Source organism: Ovis aries, chromosome 25, assembly GCF_016772045.2.
Source record: "Ovis aries strain OAR_USU_Benz2616 breed Rambouillet chromosome 25, ARS-UI_Ramb_v3.0, whole genome shotgun sequence".
Taxonomy (NCBI): Eukaryota; Metazoa; Chordata; class Mammalia; order Artiodactyla; family Bovidae; genus Ovis; species Ovis aries.
The window spans coordinates 27457976-27473630 of record NC_056078.1 but is presented as its reverse complement, the minus strand read 5'-3'; the positions used below and the strand labels follow the sequence as shown (position 1 = coordinate 27473630).

General features: G+C 39.2%; 1 protein-coding gene across 11 annotated transcripts in view; it reads left to right on the top strand.

The window, feature by feature from the left end:
- Positions 1–15655, top strand: part of ASCC1 (activating signal cointegrator 1 complex subunit 1) — a 116397-nt gene that overhangs the window by 49654 nt on the left and 51088 nt on the right. For 10 of the 11 annotated variants that reach the window (XR_009598530.1, XM_004021448.5, XM_042240936.2 and 7 more), the window contains one exon: positions 3770–3889. The exons of the other annotated variant lie outside the window; for it this stretch is intronic. Coding sequence is in view for 9 of the 10 variants with exons in the window: in XM_004021448.5 (XP_004021497.2) it covers positions 3770–3889 (120 nt within the window). In the remaining variant the exon portion in view is untranslated. The remainder of the gene's footprint in view (positions 1–3769; positions 3890–15655) is intronic. 11 annotated transcript variants of the gene reach the window in all.

Sequence of the window (15655 nt, the reverse complement as noted above, 5' to 3'; positions counted from 1 at the left end):
TGTGTCTCCATTGTAAAGTGTGCTCACTGGTGTCCCAGGTGGAATAGTTTGGTCACCAGGACAAAGAGCATTTATCAGTGTTTTGTTTTTTTTTTACTGCTCTTTGATTCTGTCTCTTGATAAATCCTAGAGTTACGTTGACAGAGTTTCTGTTTCTGCTCGTAAGGCAGACTTTGGATCCTGTTCCAGTGTTTTGTTTTTGGTACCCCGTCTAATTCCGAGGGTTTTAGGTCATTTAGAGTGAGGATCGTATATACAAAAGAAATGTTAAAGTCAGACAGATTAGAAACCAGAAAGATGGAATGGGAAGAAAATTCTATTGAGAAACTGAGGTAAGATAATAATTGTGCTAGAACATTAAAATTTAGTGCTGTTTTCAAGTGTCAGTATACTTGAACTAAATTCTAAAAAGGAACACACCAGTTATTATAGTTCTTATCTGATAAAAAGAAGCATAACAATTTTAGGGGAGAGAATCCTTTTCTGGCTCTCAGTCCAAGAAAAATTTGTGTAAATCTTAGCATAAAGAACCCAAGAATGATGATGGTCAGTGTCTTTAATGGGAGTTTTGCAGAAGATAAAAAAAACATTGTTCATGTGGGTGTGACATGAAATTGAGGGTGTAACGTTAAGTATAACCTGGTACAAGTTTTTTAGTGGGAAACTAAACCAATGGTATGGTGCTTTCTGGTGGTCTAACTATGCAGAGTTGGAGCTGAAAAAAATGTAGAGGAATGCATACTTAGTATTAAACTTTTTTTTTTTCCTGAAAGCAGTTTTGTTGACTGCATTTGAATGGATTGAATGGCAGTCTTTCATATTGAATTCTTTGGCTATTAGTAGGAATGAAGATACACTGTACTACTGATTGAAGCTAAAGTCTTCAATCAGGTGATATTTCGGAGTTTGGCTTGTGTTTTCGAATATCCCACTTATTGGAGGTGGTTATAGAGTGATTGAGGCTGTTATTTTTTCATTCAAGTGACTGTCTGAGATAGTTGGGTTATTTAGTTTCTTAGGAAAATTCTGGTCTTGTAAAATAATAATGGCCTTAATGTTTTAGGGGAGTCTATCGTTAGGATTCCTAAGAATTTCCCTGGGCCTCAATTAAATGTCAGTAAGACTTTTTTGTTTTTCTTTATTTGGAATTATCTTTTGATTAATCCTAACATCCTGTTGTCTTTGAGCCAGTACCACATTTTATTCAATGATAATATAGGCATGTGTCCATAATCACAAAACTGTCCAGAACATCTTCTCCATTTATAGTGGAACATCATCAGAGATTTATGAAGTACTCACTTTACATAAGGCACTGTTCCAGGTGCTGGGGATACGGGAATGGAAAATATGAATAGAGTCCTTGGCCTCGCGAGGCTTGGAGAAGGCTGTGTAGTGAGCTGATTTTTAGCTGGGTTTTGGGTTGGCACAGCTATTTACTAGTTGAAGTATAAGTCTGTTTAAGGGGTCTGTGAAGAAAGCAAGATGGTGGGTTTTATTTAACAGGAGAGCAATACATGTTAGCTTTATAAAAGCCCAAAATTGTAGATAAACAAGATGTCCCTTGTAGTATTATTACCTAAAGATAATTACTGTCAGCACTTTGGAGCATATGTCCCTATACTTTTTTGTATTCATATATGTATTTTTTCTTTACAGTGTTTTGCTTACAGTAAAATGCATGGATCTTAAGTGTAGTTGATAAATTTTAATAAATGTGTACACCCATGTAACCTCACCCAAATCACCATGTAGAATATTGCCATCACCTTAGGATGTTTCTTCATGCTCTTTTCCAGTAAATTCACTTCTTCCAGAAGTACCTGCTGTTCTAATTTCTATGATCATAGATTAAATGTGCTTGTTCTTTAATATCATATAAATAGGATCATTAAGCACATACACTTTTATGTTTGGCTTCTTTTTCATGTATGTGCAGTATATATACTTCTTGTATTTGGCTTCTTTTGCATGTATTTTTTTATTTTAAGTTTTTGCTGAATAATACATTTATATGGTTCAAATTTTAAGTACAAAGGATATGTGTTAAAGGGTTTCCTTCCCACTGCTATCCCACCAAGCACTCTGATCTCTAAAGGCAACAGATTTTAGCAGTTTCTTTGTGTTATATCAGTTCAGAGAGTTTACATATGTACAAGCATATATATGTGTGTGTATGTGTGTGTATATATATGTATTTAATGTATATGTTTAATTTTTCTTATCTCCATCCTTGGTGGCTTCTCTGGTAGCTCAGATGATAAAGAATCTGCTTGCAATGCAGGAGATTTGAGTTCGATCCCTGACTTGGGAAGATACCCTGGAGAAGGAAATGGTAACCCATTCCAGTATTCCTGACTGGAAAATCCCATGGACAGAGGAGTCTGGAGGGCTACAGTCCATGGGGTCGCAAAGAGTCCGACAATGACTGAGTGACTAACACTTCTGCTTTCCATCCTTTGTACAAATAATGAAACTGATTAAATATTTCATCAGGGGTTGAAAAATGGTGGTATTCTGATTCTAGTTTTACTTCTGCATTTATCTGTTGGAATTCTTCTGAAAGAACTTTATTGGCTGTGGTTGGATATGTGCCTGAATTTATGATTATTTAGGCAAGGAGTTGAATTGCTTGGGCAAAGGGTTTCTATTCTTGAAGACTTTTTATAAATATTGCCAAATTGCTCTTAAAGATGTGTTACCAATTTGCACCTTCACTGTTGTTACATGAATAAAATACTGTTTGCAATTTGTAGAAATAATGAGGTAAAAACTGGTGTTTTGCCGAATGTTTTGCTTTGTTTTAGGTTTGCAGGATTCATTAACAAACCACTCATTACACACAAATGAACAATTTTAACTTTGAATAGAAGATTATTTAACTTAATTTCAATATACAGTCATTGGGGAAAAAAAGAAATAGAAACAAGAGAGAGAAGTTGCAGAGAGTATACATCACCAAATTGAGCTGACACCTACACCCAGACTTGAACCCTTCTTGGAAATACCTCATTAACAGCAATCTGGAGTCTCAATTGGAAAAGGGCCCTGGGCCATTCATCTACTCAGTGGGCGAGATTTTGAATTGCAGTTTGGGGGGCTCCCATTTATAACCCCAGGCCACAAACTGGTATCATTGTCAGCTTGTGTGCAAAAATGCAGCTGTGGTTTTACTTTTACGACGCTGATTGTTTCATCTTGTGAGTCACCAAATTTCGTTAGACTCCAGTGGGGTTAGCCAGGCCTCCAGGGGCTTGAAAAATTCCAAGATCCACTCCCTTTCTTATATAAAGTGCCACTTGACTTACTGGTAACGATTGGTGTGTTCACAAGCAGGCACATAGTCCAGGCAGGGCCCAGACAAGGTCAGAAGTTGGTTGGAGGCCTCTTGCCTACTTCTGAAGCCTGAACAAGACCACCTCCATTTTAATTTCTCTAACAGCTGGAGAGGTGGGCAGTGCAGTAAATGTCTTTGTCAGTCAGAACTGTCATCACTTGGCCTTTCATTAGACATATCTTAGATATGCAATTAATAATAAACTGATGTTGGAAAAGATGTGGCGTGACTTTGGGAATACTTGTGGTTCTAGTTTGTGTTCATTAAATATGTATCAGTTTAAAATTAGAAGGACAGTTAAATCATGTTAAATAAAAAGCCCCAACAACTTCATTTTTGTAATATTTGACTCTGTATGTTTACCATGTTTCAAAATATAATAGCCCTCTTAGCTTAAAAAATTATGAAAATGTAATGTTTTTTCCTTTGTAGTGACATTTCAGGGGGCAAACCCCTGGAAGTAGAGATGGCAGGGATAGAATACATGAATGATGATCCTGGCATGGTGGATGTTCTTTATGCCAAAGTCCATATGAAAGATGGCTCCAACAGGTATGTTTCTGAAATATTCCTTTGTTTTAATCAAGAGGTGCCTCAAAGCATTCTTGGAAGTTCAGGTAGTTTTGATTCCTTTTCTTTGAGATCTTATTATTGTAAGGAGTGTATTTCTTATTCTGAAATAGTAAGTTAATACTTTGCAAGAGGAATTTGTTGTTGGAAGAAGTATCAGACTTTTAGTTTGGTAATTATTGAATTACTTGGATGGTGGATATTGTTAGTAGCAATCTAGTTTTTATGGAACTCAGTGCTTCCTTCATGTTTTCTAGGATAATAGGCAGAAGAATGGCATACTAGGATGGTAGTTTCAAAAATGACATAATGCAGATCTAATGAATAAAAGGGCAAAACAGGGCTGTAACACAAATTACATAGGAATATTAAGATTGAATTAATGTAAAATTCCTAGATCAGTGCTTGGCACTTGCTAACATCATACATTAAAAATGGTTGCTGCTTTTAATTTTTGTTACTGCTGCTGCTAAGTCACTTCAGTCGTATCCGACTCTGTGCGACCCCAGAGATGGTAGCCCACCAGGCTCTGCTGTCCCCGGGATTCCCCAGGCAAGAACACTGGAGTGGGTTGCCATTTCCTTCTCCAATGCATGAAAGTGAAAAGTGAAAGTGAAGTCGCTCAGTCGTGTCCGACTATCATGACCCCATGGACTGCAGCCTACCAGGCTCCTCTGTCCATGGGATTTTCCAGGCAAGAATACTGGAGTGGGGTTCCATTGCCTTCTCCAAAATTTTTTTTTGTTTTGTTTTGTTTCTGTCGCACCTTAATCCCTATTAGAGATTCTCAGTCTGCAACCCATGCTATTTCTGAGGCCATTTTCAGTGTTAGTGCTATTTTTTAGCCTGTGCAAGGCCTTTGGTGAGCAAAGGAGCCCATCTTGAATCGGAAGTTTGTTTTTGTGTGGCCTTTTCACTGGGACAGGATAAAACAGAGCTCACATTGAACTAAAAATCCTCTAGAGAAAATCTATATCTCTAGGCAGGCCTGCAAATTGCTTTCCAGGAGGGTCTCTTGTAAAGTTTCGCTTATCTCAGTTTGAATTAATAATCTCAGTTGTCTCCTATTTCAGTTCCAATGAAAGTGAATTTTGAGTTAATGGAAGAAAAAAAGGGTACAGAATCAGTTTTGTATGTGTGATGAATGTCAGTTATATCACAGGAAAACTGGAGAAAAAAGTACACTGATATCACTACTAATTTCATTAAAATCTTTAAGTGTGGGAAGCTGTCAAGCTCATGATAGCAGATACATATTTTCCAAAATTCTTGTTTTCACTTGAAAGCTTGAATTTTGTTATTTGGAAAAAAAATATGGGTAATTGTTTTCCATGAAGTTCTTTTTTGAGAAAATGTCTGCCAAAAAGCTAAGTCTGAATAACCATAATTTGTCTGTCAGTTGTTCTTTGAAGCAAAAATGGTGTTCTGTGGACAAAGAGGCTAGTTGAGCTATAAATCTAACAAGCTTGCAGATGCCTTTCCTATAGGCAGCCATATAGTCTCATATACATTCCAAATGATTTACACATCCTGCTAATTTTATCACACAGAATACTGAAAAGACACCTACTCAAGGTCTGAGATTCAATAAAATTGATCAATTTAATTTTAATGGGCCTGACTTTGTGCTTAGATTGTTTTATCTCTATTTTATCTTCATAACATTTATATAAAATAAATACTTTTATTATACCCATTTTATAGATCAGGGTGGTTCAGAGAGCTTAAATAACTTGGCTGAGGAACACATAGATAGCAAAACCTTGCTCTGAATTCCTGCGGTTTTTAGTGTGTGTATGCTCGGCTGAGTAGAATAAACTGTGTTCCAATTCTTATTCCTAAAATAAAATAGAAAATTGTGACCTACATTTCTTTGGAAAGTGGTAAATTTCGTATAATTAATCATTTTAACTGTTTTAAAGGGTATAATTGAGTGGCATCAAGTACATTAATAGCATTGTGCAACCATCACCACTGTCTAGTTCTAGAACATTTTTATCACCCCAGAAGGAAATCCTAGACCCATTAAGCAGTCACTGTCTGTTTCTCCCTTCCCCCATACTTCCCTCTTCCCAGCCCCAGCCTCTGGCAGCCGCTAGTCTAGTGACTCTATGGACTTGCTTATTCTGTATATTTCCAAATGAACCATACAGTATGTGGCCTTTTGTGTCTGGCTTCTTTCAGTGTATGTTTTCAATATTCATCCATATTATTGCATGTATCAGTACTTATTCCTTTTTATGGGTAAATATTCCATTGTATGAAAGGATACCACATTTTGTTTATTCATCAGTTGATGGGCATTTGGGTCTGTTTCCACCTTTTGGCTATTGTGAATAGAGCTGTTTTCAGTTCTTTGGGGCTGACTCACTTTTAAAAATGTTTTAAAGTCATGTTTCTTATTTCCTTGATAAACCTTGTAATTTTATAGAACATCACAGTGACTCAGCCCAGCCTCTGTCATTTCCTTATTCTCTGTTTCAAGTCTTAATTTTTGTCAATACCTTACTGTTGTGAGACTAAAATCTGTGATAGCGTATAGTTAGGCAGGTAACATGAAGCTGTATGGAAATTTTACATGGATACAGTGTTTCATTAAATAAAATAGAGAATTTTTCCTAATCTAGGGCTTCAAGTCTGTTTTACCATACATATATCATAGACTGCACAGTTCTGGTTTACCCTATTTGAGGTGGCTCCCAGGGAAGGGAGGGTATTCATTAAGTAAGGGTAATGAAATCATTATTTTGAGTGTTTCCGTTGAGTATGTTTAATGGTTAGATCCTTAGTTCTATAGAAGGTCTTTCAAGTATTTTGTTGTTGTTCAGTCACTAAGTCATGTTTGACTCTTTGTGACCCCATGGACTGCAGCACGCCAGGCTTCCCTGTCCTTCACTCTCTCCCGGAGTTTGCTCAAACTCATATACATTGAGTCAGGAATGCCATCCAACCATCTCATCCTTTGTCATCCTCTTCTCTTCCTGCCCTCAATCTTTCCTAGGATCAGGTTCTTTTCTAGTGAGTCAGCTCTTGGCATCAGGTAGCCAAAGTATTGGAGCTTCAGGTGTAGCACCAGTCCTTCCAGTGAATATTCAGAGTTGACTGCCTTGCTCTCCTTGCTGTCCGTGGGACTCTGAAGAGTCTTCTTCAACACCACAGTTCAAAAGCATCAGTTCTTTGGCACTCAGCCTTCTTTATAGTCCAGTTCTCACATCCATACATGACTACTGGAAAAACCATAGCTTTGACTATATGGACCTTTGTTGGCAAAGTGATGTCAACTTTCAAGTATAGAAAAGAATTGCTTTTTGAAATGCGAAGGAAAATAAGAGCTATAGAAACTAGATGTCTTTTGAAGACAGTGCTCAGACATAATTTGTCCTTACATTAATGGAAAGGAAAGGTCTTAGGAGGTGAATGTACCCTTATGTTCCCACAAATCCAACCGAAGTGGGAGGGAAGGGGGTAGGGCACAACCTTTAAAAGAATGACATAGGCTTTGTTGCCCAGTCATGTCCAGCTCTTTGCGACCCCATGGACTGCAGCATGCCAGGCCCCTCTGTCCCTCACCATCTCACAAGGTTTATCCAAGTTCATGTCCATTGCATCGGTGATGCCATTCAATCATTTCATCCTCTGATACCCCTCTTCTCCTGCCTTCAATCTTTTCCATCATCAGGGACTTTTCCAATGAGTCAGCTGTTTGCATCAGATGGCCAAAATACTGGTTTCAGCTTCAGCATCAGTCCTTCCAATGAGTATTCAGAGTTGATTTCCCTTAAGATTGACTGGTTTGATCTTTTTGCTGTCCAAGAGACTGCCAGGAGTCTTCTTGAGCACCATAGTTAGAAGGCATCAGTTCTTCTGTGTTCTGCCTTTTTATGGTCCAACTCTCACAACTGTACATGACCATTGGCAATACCACAGCTATCACTGTGCAGATCTTTGCCCGCAGAATAATCTCTCTGCTTTTCAACACACTGTCTAGCTTTGTCATAACTTTCCTGCCAAGCCACAAACATCTTCAGGTTTCAAGGCTTCAGTCACCATCTGCAGTAAATTTTAGAGCCCAAGAAGAGGAAATCTGTCACTACTTCCACCTTTTCCTCCTCTAATTGCCATGAAGTAATGGGGCTGGATGACATGATCTTAGGTTTTTTTTTTTAATATTTAGTTTAAGCCAGCTCTTTCCTCTTTCACCCTCATCAAGAGTCTTTTTAGTTCCTCTTCACTCTGCCATTAGAGTGGTATCATCCACATATCTGAGGTTGTTGATGTTTCTCCTGCCTATCTTGATTCCAGCTTGTAACTCATCCACCTTGTATCATTGCCTTGTTGTAGTGAAGGGGCTTGTGTAACTCGATGAAGCTATGAGCCATGTCGTGTAGGGCCACCCAAGATGGACGGATCATAGCAGAGAGTTCTGACAAAATGTGATCCACTGGAGGAGGGAATGGCAAACCACCCAGTATACTTGCTGTGAGAACCTCATGAACCGTATAAAAGGATGTAGCCATAGGGCATGGCAAAAGCTGGTTATAACCAACTATGTAGAAGATGGCAGAAGATTTGACTTCCAGTGGACCTTGAGCCTTATTGTAACCTCATTGTAATATATTAGCATTAGCTAAGTGAGACACCCACCAGCTCCATGGCAGTTCCAGAGTGTGTGTTGGTTGTTCAATTGTGTCTGACTCTTTGCAACCCCATGGACTATAGCCAGCCAGGCTCCTCTGTCCATGACATTCTCTAGGCAAGAATAGTGTAGTGGGTAGCCATTCCCTTCTTCGGGGGTCTTCCCAACCCAGGGATCCAACCTGGGTCTCCTCCATTGCAGGCAGATTCTTTACCTTCTGAGCCACCAGTTTGAAGGCCAGCCATAAAAGGTCAACATGTGGATGGTGACCCAATTCCTGGAAATACCTGCGCCTTCCCAAAATAATTGGAATAATCCTACCACTCCCCAAATTGCAGTGTCTAAGAGACTTTATATATCTCTTATTTAACTCAACATTAAAACTATTTGAAGGTCTCCTTTGTGTAAGGTATTTTGCAAGACTGTAAATTGATAGAGAAATGAGTAAGACATAGCTCTGTGTTTAAGGTACATCCAATCGTTTGTGTTTTTTTATGTGAAGAGACACTGTTCAATGCAGTCATGGAGGAGAGGCCTTGTTGTAATTAAAAAAACATACTCAGCTTTCTCTGTGTGGTTTCATATATTTTTAAATCAAAGATTCCCTTAAAATGCTAGACTGTGAACTACCTGACCTTCAAAAGAATGGAACCACTTAGATCAGATTTTTCCTCTGAAAACAGAGCTGGGACAGTATAGCTACACTTATTGTTAGATCCGTACATTTTGTAAATCCTTGACTGTGTAGGGCATTTGCACTCAACCGTTCTACTCACTGCTCAGTAGTCAAGTGTTGCTGAGACTAAGCAGTGAACACAGGGGCTGTTCTGTCCTGTCTCTTACTCTCTTAGGCCTCCACCCTTGCCCCTCTAGAAGAATACCTTCCTCACGTTAAACTGAGCACATGAAGCCAAAGCAACTTCCTTCCTTTTTCCCTCACAGTCTTCCTGTTTTCATCATACCCCTCCATTCAGTTTCACACTCATTCTGAAGAACAGCATGCATTATCTCTCATGAGGCTAACCCTTTATTTGCCCTGGGACCCCATTCCTTCTTATCTCCGCAAAGACCTGACCCCATCAGTTATTCCATCTTGCAGGGCATTTCCAGTCCCCTTTTCCCTCAGGCATTTTTCAAGTGCCCAGGATGTGAAGTGCAGTAGACCCTAGGGATTCTTTCTCATGGATGAGGCAGATATCAGTAACTAGTCTGCCTACAATGCAGGAGACCCGGGTTCAATCCCTGGGTTGGGAAGATCTCCTGGCGAAGGAAATGGCAACCCACTCTAGTATTCTTGCCTGGAGAATCCCATGGACAGAGGAGCCTGGTGGACTACAGTCCATGGGGTTGCAAAGAGTCGGACACGACTGAGCGACATCACTTCAGAATACGCTAGGGTGAAGACTGTTACTGAGATTCTGGAGGTGCGTGGATGAGCAGCAAAACTATGCCTATGTGCATGCAAATTTTGTAAAGGAAGGCTTCAGAAAGGAGGTTTCTTTACTGAATGAGGAATTTGCCAGCTGAGGGAGTAGCATGTTAGGAAAAGGGAACAGATACCAAGTACAGATCTAGAGGCAGTGTTGTACACCATGTGAAAGCAACATTGATCTTTGGTCGTTTGTTTATGCAATAAAACTTTATTAAATGCCTGCTCTGTGCCAGGCACTGTGCTAGGCTGTGAATATAGAATGATGAGTAAAGCCAGATAAAGTCATTGCCTGCTTTGTAGTTTGCAGACTAATGGAGAAAACAGATGTTAATAAATAATACATAAATATGTCATTGCAAAGTGTGACAAAAGTGAAGCAGGGGGAAAATGGTGCTCTTTTAAAGACAGAAAATATGACAATTTAGACTGCGGGAGGCAGGATTAAGGGAAGCCTCTTTGAGGAATTGATACTGAATTGAGATCTAAAAGAGTGAGAGTTTGTAGGCAAAAAGAAAATGTGGAGCAGCAGCCCTGTGACAGGAAAAACCCAGCAAATTCCAGTGTGGATGAAGCATAATGAGGGAGTGGTAGGGTCACATGAGATGTCCATATGAAGAGATGAGAGGGGCTTGGATTGAGGCAGTAGCAAAGATAAGAGAAAAAAAGAATAAATGCAACAATAAATACAAAGAAATCCATATCAAGATAAATCACAATGGAAGTGAAGAACACTGAAGGCAGAAGAGTTTAAAAGATGTCATCTATGGAGGATTGACTATTACCAGGACTGTGGACCTCTCAGTATTAACAATGGAAGCCAGAAGACAGTGGGCTGTTTTCTAGAGAAAATGGCTGTCAACCTGGAATTATTTGCTCATTTTAAAAAACATCTTAAAAAACAGAAGTGAAATAAAAACTTCTTGTGTCTAAGTGCTGTCTTTCCTTATTGCTATCCTTCTTTTTTCTCAAGTAGACTCTAAAATTTTGGAGGGCAGAGGGTTTGTCATACAATTTGTAAATATACGTTTACTTTTCCCCCCTCAAAAGTGGAAAGAGTGAGCAAGAGAGAAATACATTCAGTTCAGTCGCTCAGTCGTGTCTGACTCTTTGCGACCCCATGAATCGCAGCACACCAGGCCTCCCTGTCCATCACCAACTCCCAGAGTTTACTCAGACTCACGTCCATCGAGTCTGTGATGTCATCCAGCCATCTCATGCTCTGTCATCCCCTTCTCCTCCTGCCCCCAATCCCTCCCAGCATCAGAGTCTTTTCCAATGAGTCAACTCTTCACATGAGGTGGCCAAAGTACTGGAGTTTCAGCTTTAGCATCATTCCTTCCAAAGAAATCCCAGGGCTCATCTCCTTCAGAATGGACTGGTTGGATCTCCTTGCAATCCAAGGGACCCTCAAGAGTCTTCTCCAACACCACAGTTCAAACGCATCAATTCTTCGGCGCTCAGCCTTCTTCACAATGCAACTCTCACATCCATACATGACCACAGGAAAAACCATAGCCTTGACTAGACGGACCTTAGTCGGCAAAGTAATGTCTCTGCTTTTGAATATGCTATCTAGGTTGGTCATAACTTTTCTTCCAAGGAGTAAGCGTCTTTTAATTTCATGGCTGCAGTCACCATCTGCAGTGATTTTGGAGCCCCCAGAAATAAAGTCTGACACTGTTTCTACTGTTTCCCCATCTATTTCCCATGAAGTGATGGGACCAGATGCCATGATCTTTGTTTTCTGAATGTTGAGCTTTAAGCCAACTTTTTCACTCTCCTCTTTCACTTTCATCAAGAGGCTTTTTAGCTCCTCTTCACTTTCTGCCATTGTCATCTGCATATCGGAGGTTATTGATATTTCTCCAGGCAATCTTGATTCCAGCTTGTGTTTCTTCCAGTCCAGCGTTTCTCATGATGTACTCTGCATATAAGTTAAATAAGCAGGGTGACAATATACAGCCTTGACGTACTCCTTTTCCTATTTGGAACCAGTCTGTTGTTCCATGTCCAGTTCTAACTGTTGCTTCCTGACCTGCATACAGATTTCGCAAGAGGCAGGTCAGGTGTTCTGGTATTCCCATGTCTTTCAGAGTTTTCCACAGTTTATTGTGATCCACACAGTCAAAGGCTTTGGCATAGTCAATAAAGCAGAAATAGATGTTTTTCTGGAACTCTCTTGCTTTTTCCGTGATCCAGCGGATGTTGGCAATTTGATCTCTGGTTCTTCTGCCTTTTCTAAAACCAGCTTGAACATCAGGGAATTCACGGTTCACGTACTGCTGAAGCCTGGCTTGGAGAATTTTGAGCATTACGTTACTAGCATGTGAGATGAGTGCAATTGTGTGGTAGTTTGAGCATTCTTTGGCATTGCCTTTCTTTGGAATTGGACTGAAAACTGACCTTTTCCAGTCCTGTGGCCACTGCTGAGTTTTCCAAATTTGCTGGCATATTGAGTGCAGCGCTTTCACAGCATCATCTTTCAGGATTTGAAACAGCTCAATTAGTTTGAATATATAATCATCTTATCCGTGGCTATTTTATGATAGTAATTTTTTTTCTTTTAGCTTATCAGTAAGTTGAAATGTTGGTAAAGCAGGCAAGTGTTAAACACTTGCTCAGCTATACCTGGCATACGTCATCATACTGAGGTCAGTAGTAATCAGTATGTGCATGTAAGTGGTAGAATTATGGTTTGACCCAAATGTGTTTGACTGTAAAGCTTGTGCTCATGGGGCAGAAAAGGGAGATTAAGAATAATTGGAGACAAACCACTCTTTTGAGAAGTTCGGTGAAAAGATGAGAAAAGTGTAGTTAAATTCTACAACTGTGCAGCCCAGCATCACTGTACTGTCTTCCAGTTTGCCATCTTCCTTTCATATTTTCTCTCAAAAAACTAAAGCCTCCCAGATTGGTAAAATGAAAATTAAATGGCTCCCTTTCCCCCTGCCCTGACTTTCCCTGTATTCCTCTGCGACAGATTGTAAGCAGAGCAGATACTGCTGAGAGTCACTGTCTGTGCATATTGTTTTATACAAACTGGACCACATTATTCATATTATTCTGTACATCTTTTCCAGGAACATTACTTAGACATTACTTTTATGTCACTGTGTATAGATCCTACTATACATCAGCCTTTCCAAGCTTTAACCTGTATACAGTAGGACTTACTATTACTTAAAAATCTCCCATCCTTTTACATCGTTCTTTGAATTAGTTCATATTCTTCAGTCTAGTAGTTAAGATCTTGCAGGATGAAACCAACTTAATATTTCAGCTTGATCTTCCACTATCTTGCACTTGCCCCAAGCCCTAGCCAGCTTCACTGCTTGTTGATGATCCTTTGTATCTTTCTTAATATTGTTTCTTTTGACTAAAATTTCTGTGTTGCTCATCTCTTTCTGTCCTTCTTGCTATCCTTCCTTAAAGCTCAAGTAGACTTTAAGATTCTTGGGGGCAGGGAGTGTCTTATTTCAGCATTATGTATCCACTAGCTTTTATAATTCATGGCGTATAGTCAATGTTCAGTGAATGTTCGTTTATTTAAGTGATTTACTTATTCAGCTGATTTTTCAAAGGTGAAGTGAGTCTGGTTAACTTCTTCTTCTCACCCCATCCTCCTGGTTGCCTTTTCTGGTCTCAACCTAACAGTACTGTCGTCCACCTTTAAATTACGAAAGCACTTTGTATTGTTTGTGTCATTACCAGCGTCCTCTTTATAGTTACTTTAATAGGTTGTAAGCTCCTTAATGACAAGAACTGTGTTTGCTTAGTTTTTAATTCTTTTAGTGACTGGCATAATGCCTGTATACAGTGAGCACTCAGGAAATGTTAATTGGATAGAACTGAGTTAAATTGGAGAGAGGGTGGCAAACAAAAGTCTGGAATTTGTACTTTCTAGGGAGTCAGTGATCATTCTGCTGTACATCTCCAAGCCTCTGGAATGTTTGAGTGCTGATAAACCTTTAAAGTAAGTGCAGATTCAAGACATTAATAACTGGCTTCTGTTTTCAAACACACAGTTCTGTCAAAATGATAAAGCTGCTTAAAAATAATTTGTTATTTTTCTCACAGCAACTCTATGTTATTTTTAATTCGCTTATGAGGATGCAAAGGCATAGAGAAGCTTTGTGACTCTTTCATAATCAACCAGGAAAAGGATCAATGAAGTAGGAATTGAAAGACTATACTGTTAGAAATATACTGACATACTGTCAAATGTAGTATCCGTGACAGCAGCCTGAAATTTAGTGTGTGTTTCTAAGCACCCTTAAGTTCTTTTAGGAGATCTCCAAAGAGTTGTCATCTGTGAATTCATGCATACATACCTGCAACAGCTATTCATCGAGCACTGATGATTTGTCAGTTAGGCATTAACTTGGGTGCCAGTTAATCCTTGGGTGCCAGGATAAGGCAGTGAATAAGATAAAGAACCAGCTTCATGGAGTGCACAGTTAATTGATAGCAGAGCAGCACTGGCTGCCAGGAGCCTTGGAGTCCCTTTCTCTCTGTCATGACTGAGCACCTCGACCTGTCTGCTTCATTTCCTCTTGTCTAAAATGAGCAGGTTACGGTAGGACATTTTAAAGGACTTCAGTCTCTTCAAGGTTCTGAGTCTGTAAGTTTGGCAGGAGTCTTAATTTTCCAGAAAGACAAAGCTGGAAACTGGACTCTTTCATTTGATCAATTTAATTTCCCTCCTCTAGTATTAACATGCTCGCTTGTTTCTCTCCTTCTGAGCTCCCTATCCACCTCTTTAATAGGCAAGAAGGAACAGGGAGGCATCATTCTGTTGTGATTTGAAATTGAGGGGAATTTTGCAGTGCTTGATTATGTTTAGACTTGTTGCAATATTTTCTAATATTTTACAGTTTATGAGGTGGTGTTAATCAGAAACTTTAGACATGATAATGTAGGTCCTGGCTTGGAGAGCCACATGCACAGTTAATTAAGTCAATTAACTGCAAAATCAAATTATGTGCATTGTGAATATATTTTATTTTCCCTTTAGGAATGTAGGAACAAAGTCATTTTCTTGAATCAGTCCTCTTTCTCCATCCTTATCAATGTATTATTGGTTAACCCTTTTGGTTAAAATACTGGTTTAAAGACTTGAGAAAAATATTTTATATCATGGGGAAATATTCAGAGTATATTGAATAAGCAGGTTACAGAAAACTGTTTTGTCTTTTTAAAATTGATGGATGTCTGTAGCAAAAGACTTAAAAATTATCTGACCCCCAAATAAGTGTTTTATCTGTGGATGGTAAAGTTTTTTTCTCTTTTTCTCCTTTTCTGCACTTTCCATTGTTTTTTATAACTAGCGTATTATTTTTGTAATCAGAAAAAGATTAAGACAACTATGCGAGGAAGCACAGCATCTGTTTTAACTTGCTTCCATGCCTTTAGTTTTCTCCTCGTGTATCTTGCTTCTCACCTGGCTTTCTTAGGCCTGCCAAGACTGCAGCTGCCCTGCCTGACACACAGGAGCCTTCATAGCCTGCTTCTGCCTGTCTCTGTTTCATCGCTGCCCTTCTCTCTCCACAGAATTTCTCATGATCTGGGAGTATGGTTTATTCTTTGATATACACTCTTTCAGTTGTTCAGGACAAAAATTCTTTTAGAATCATTATCTTCGACTCCTGACTGCAGTGTATTAGAAAGGCCACCAGCCCCT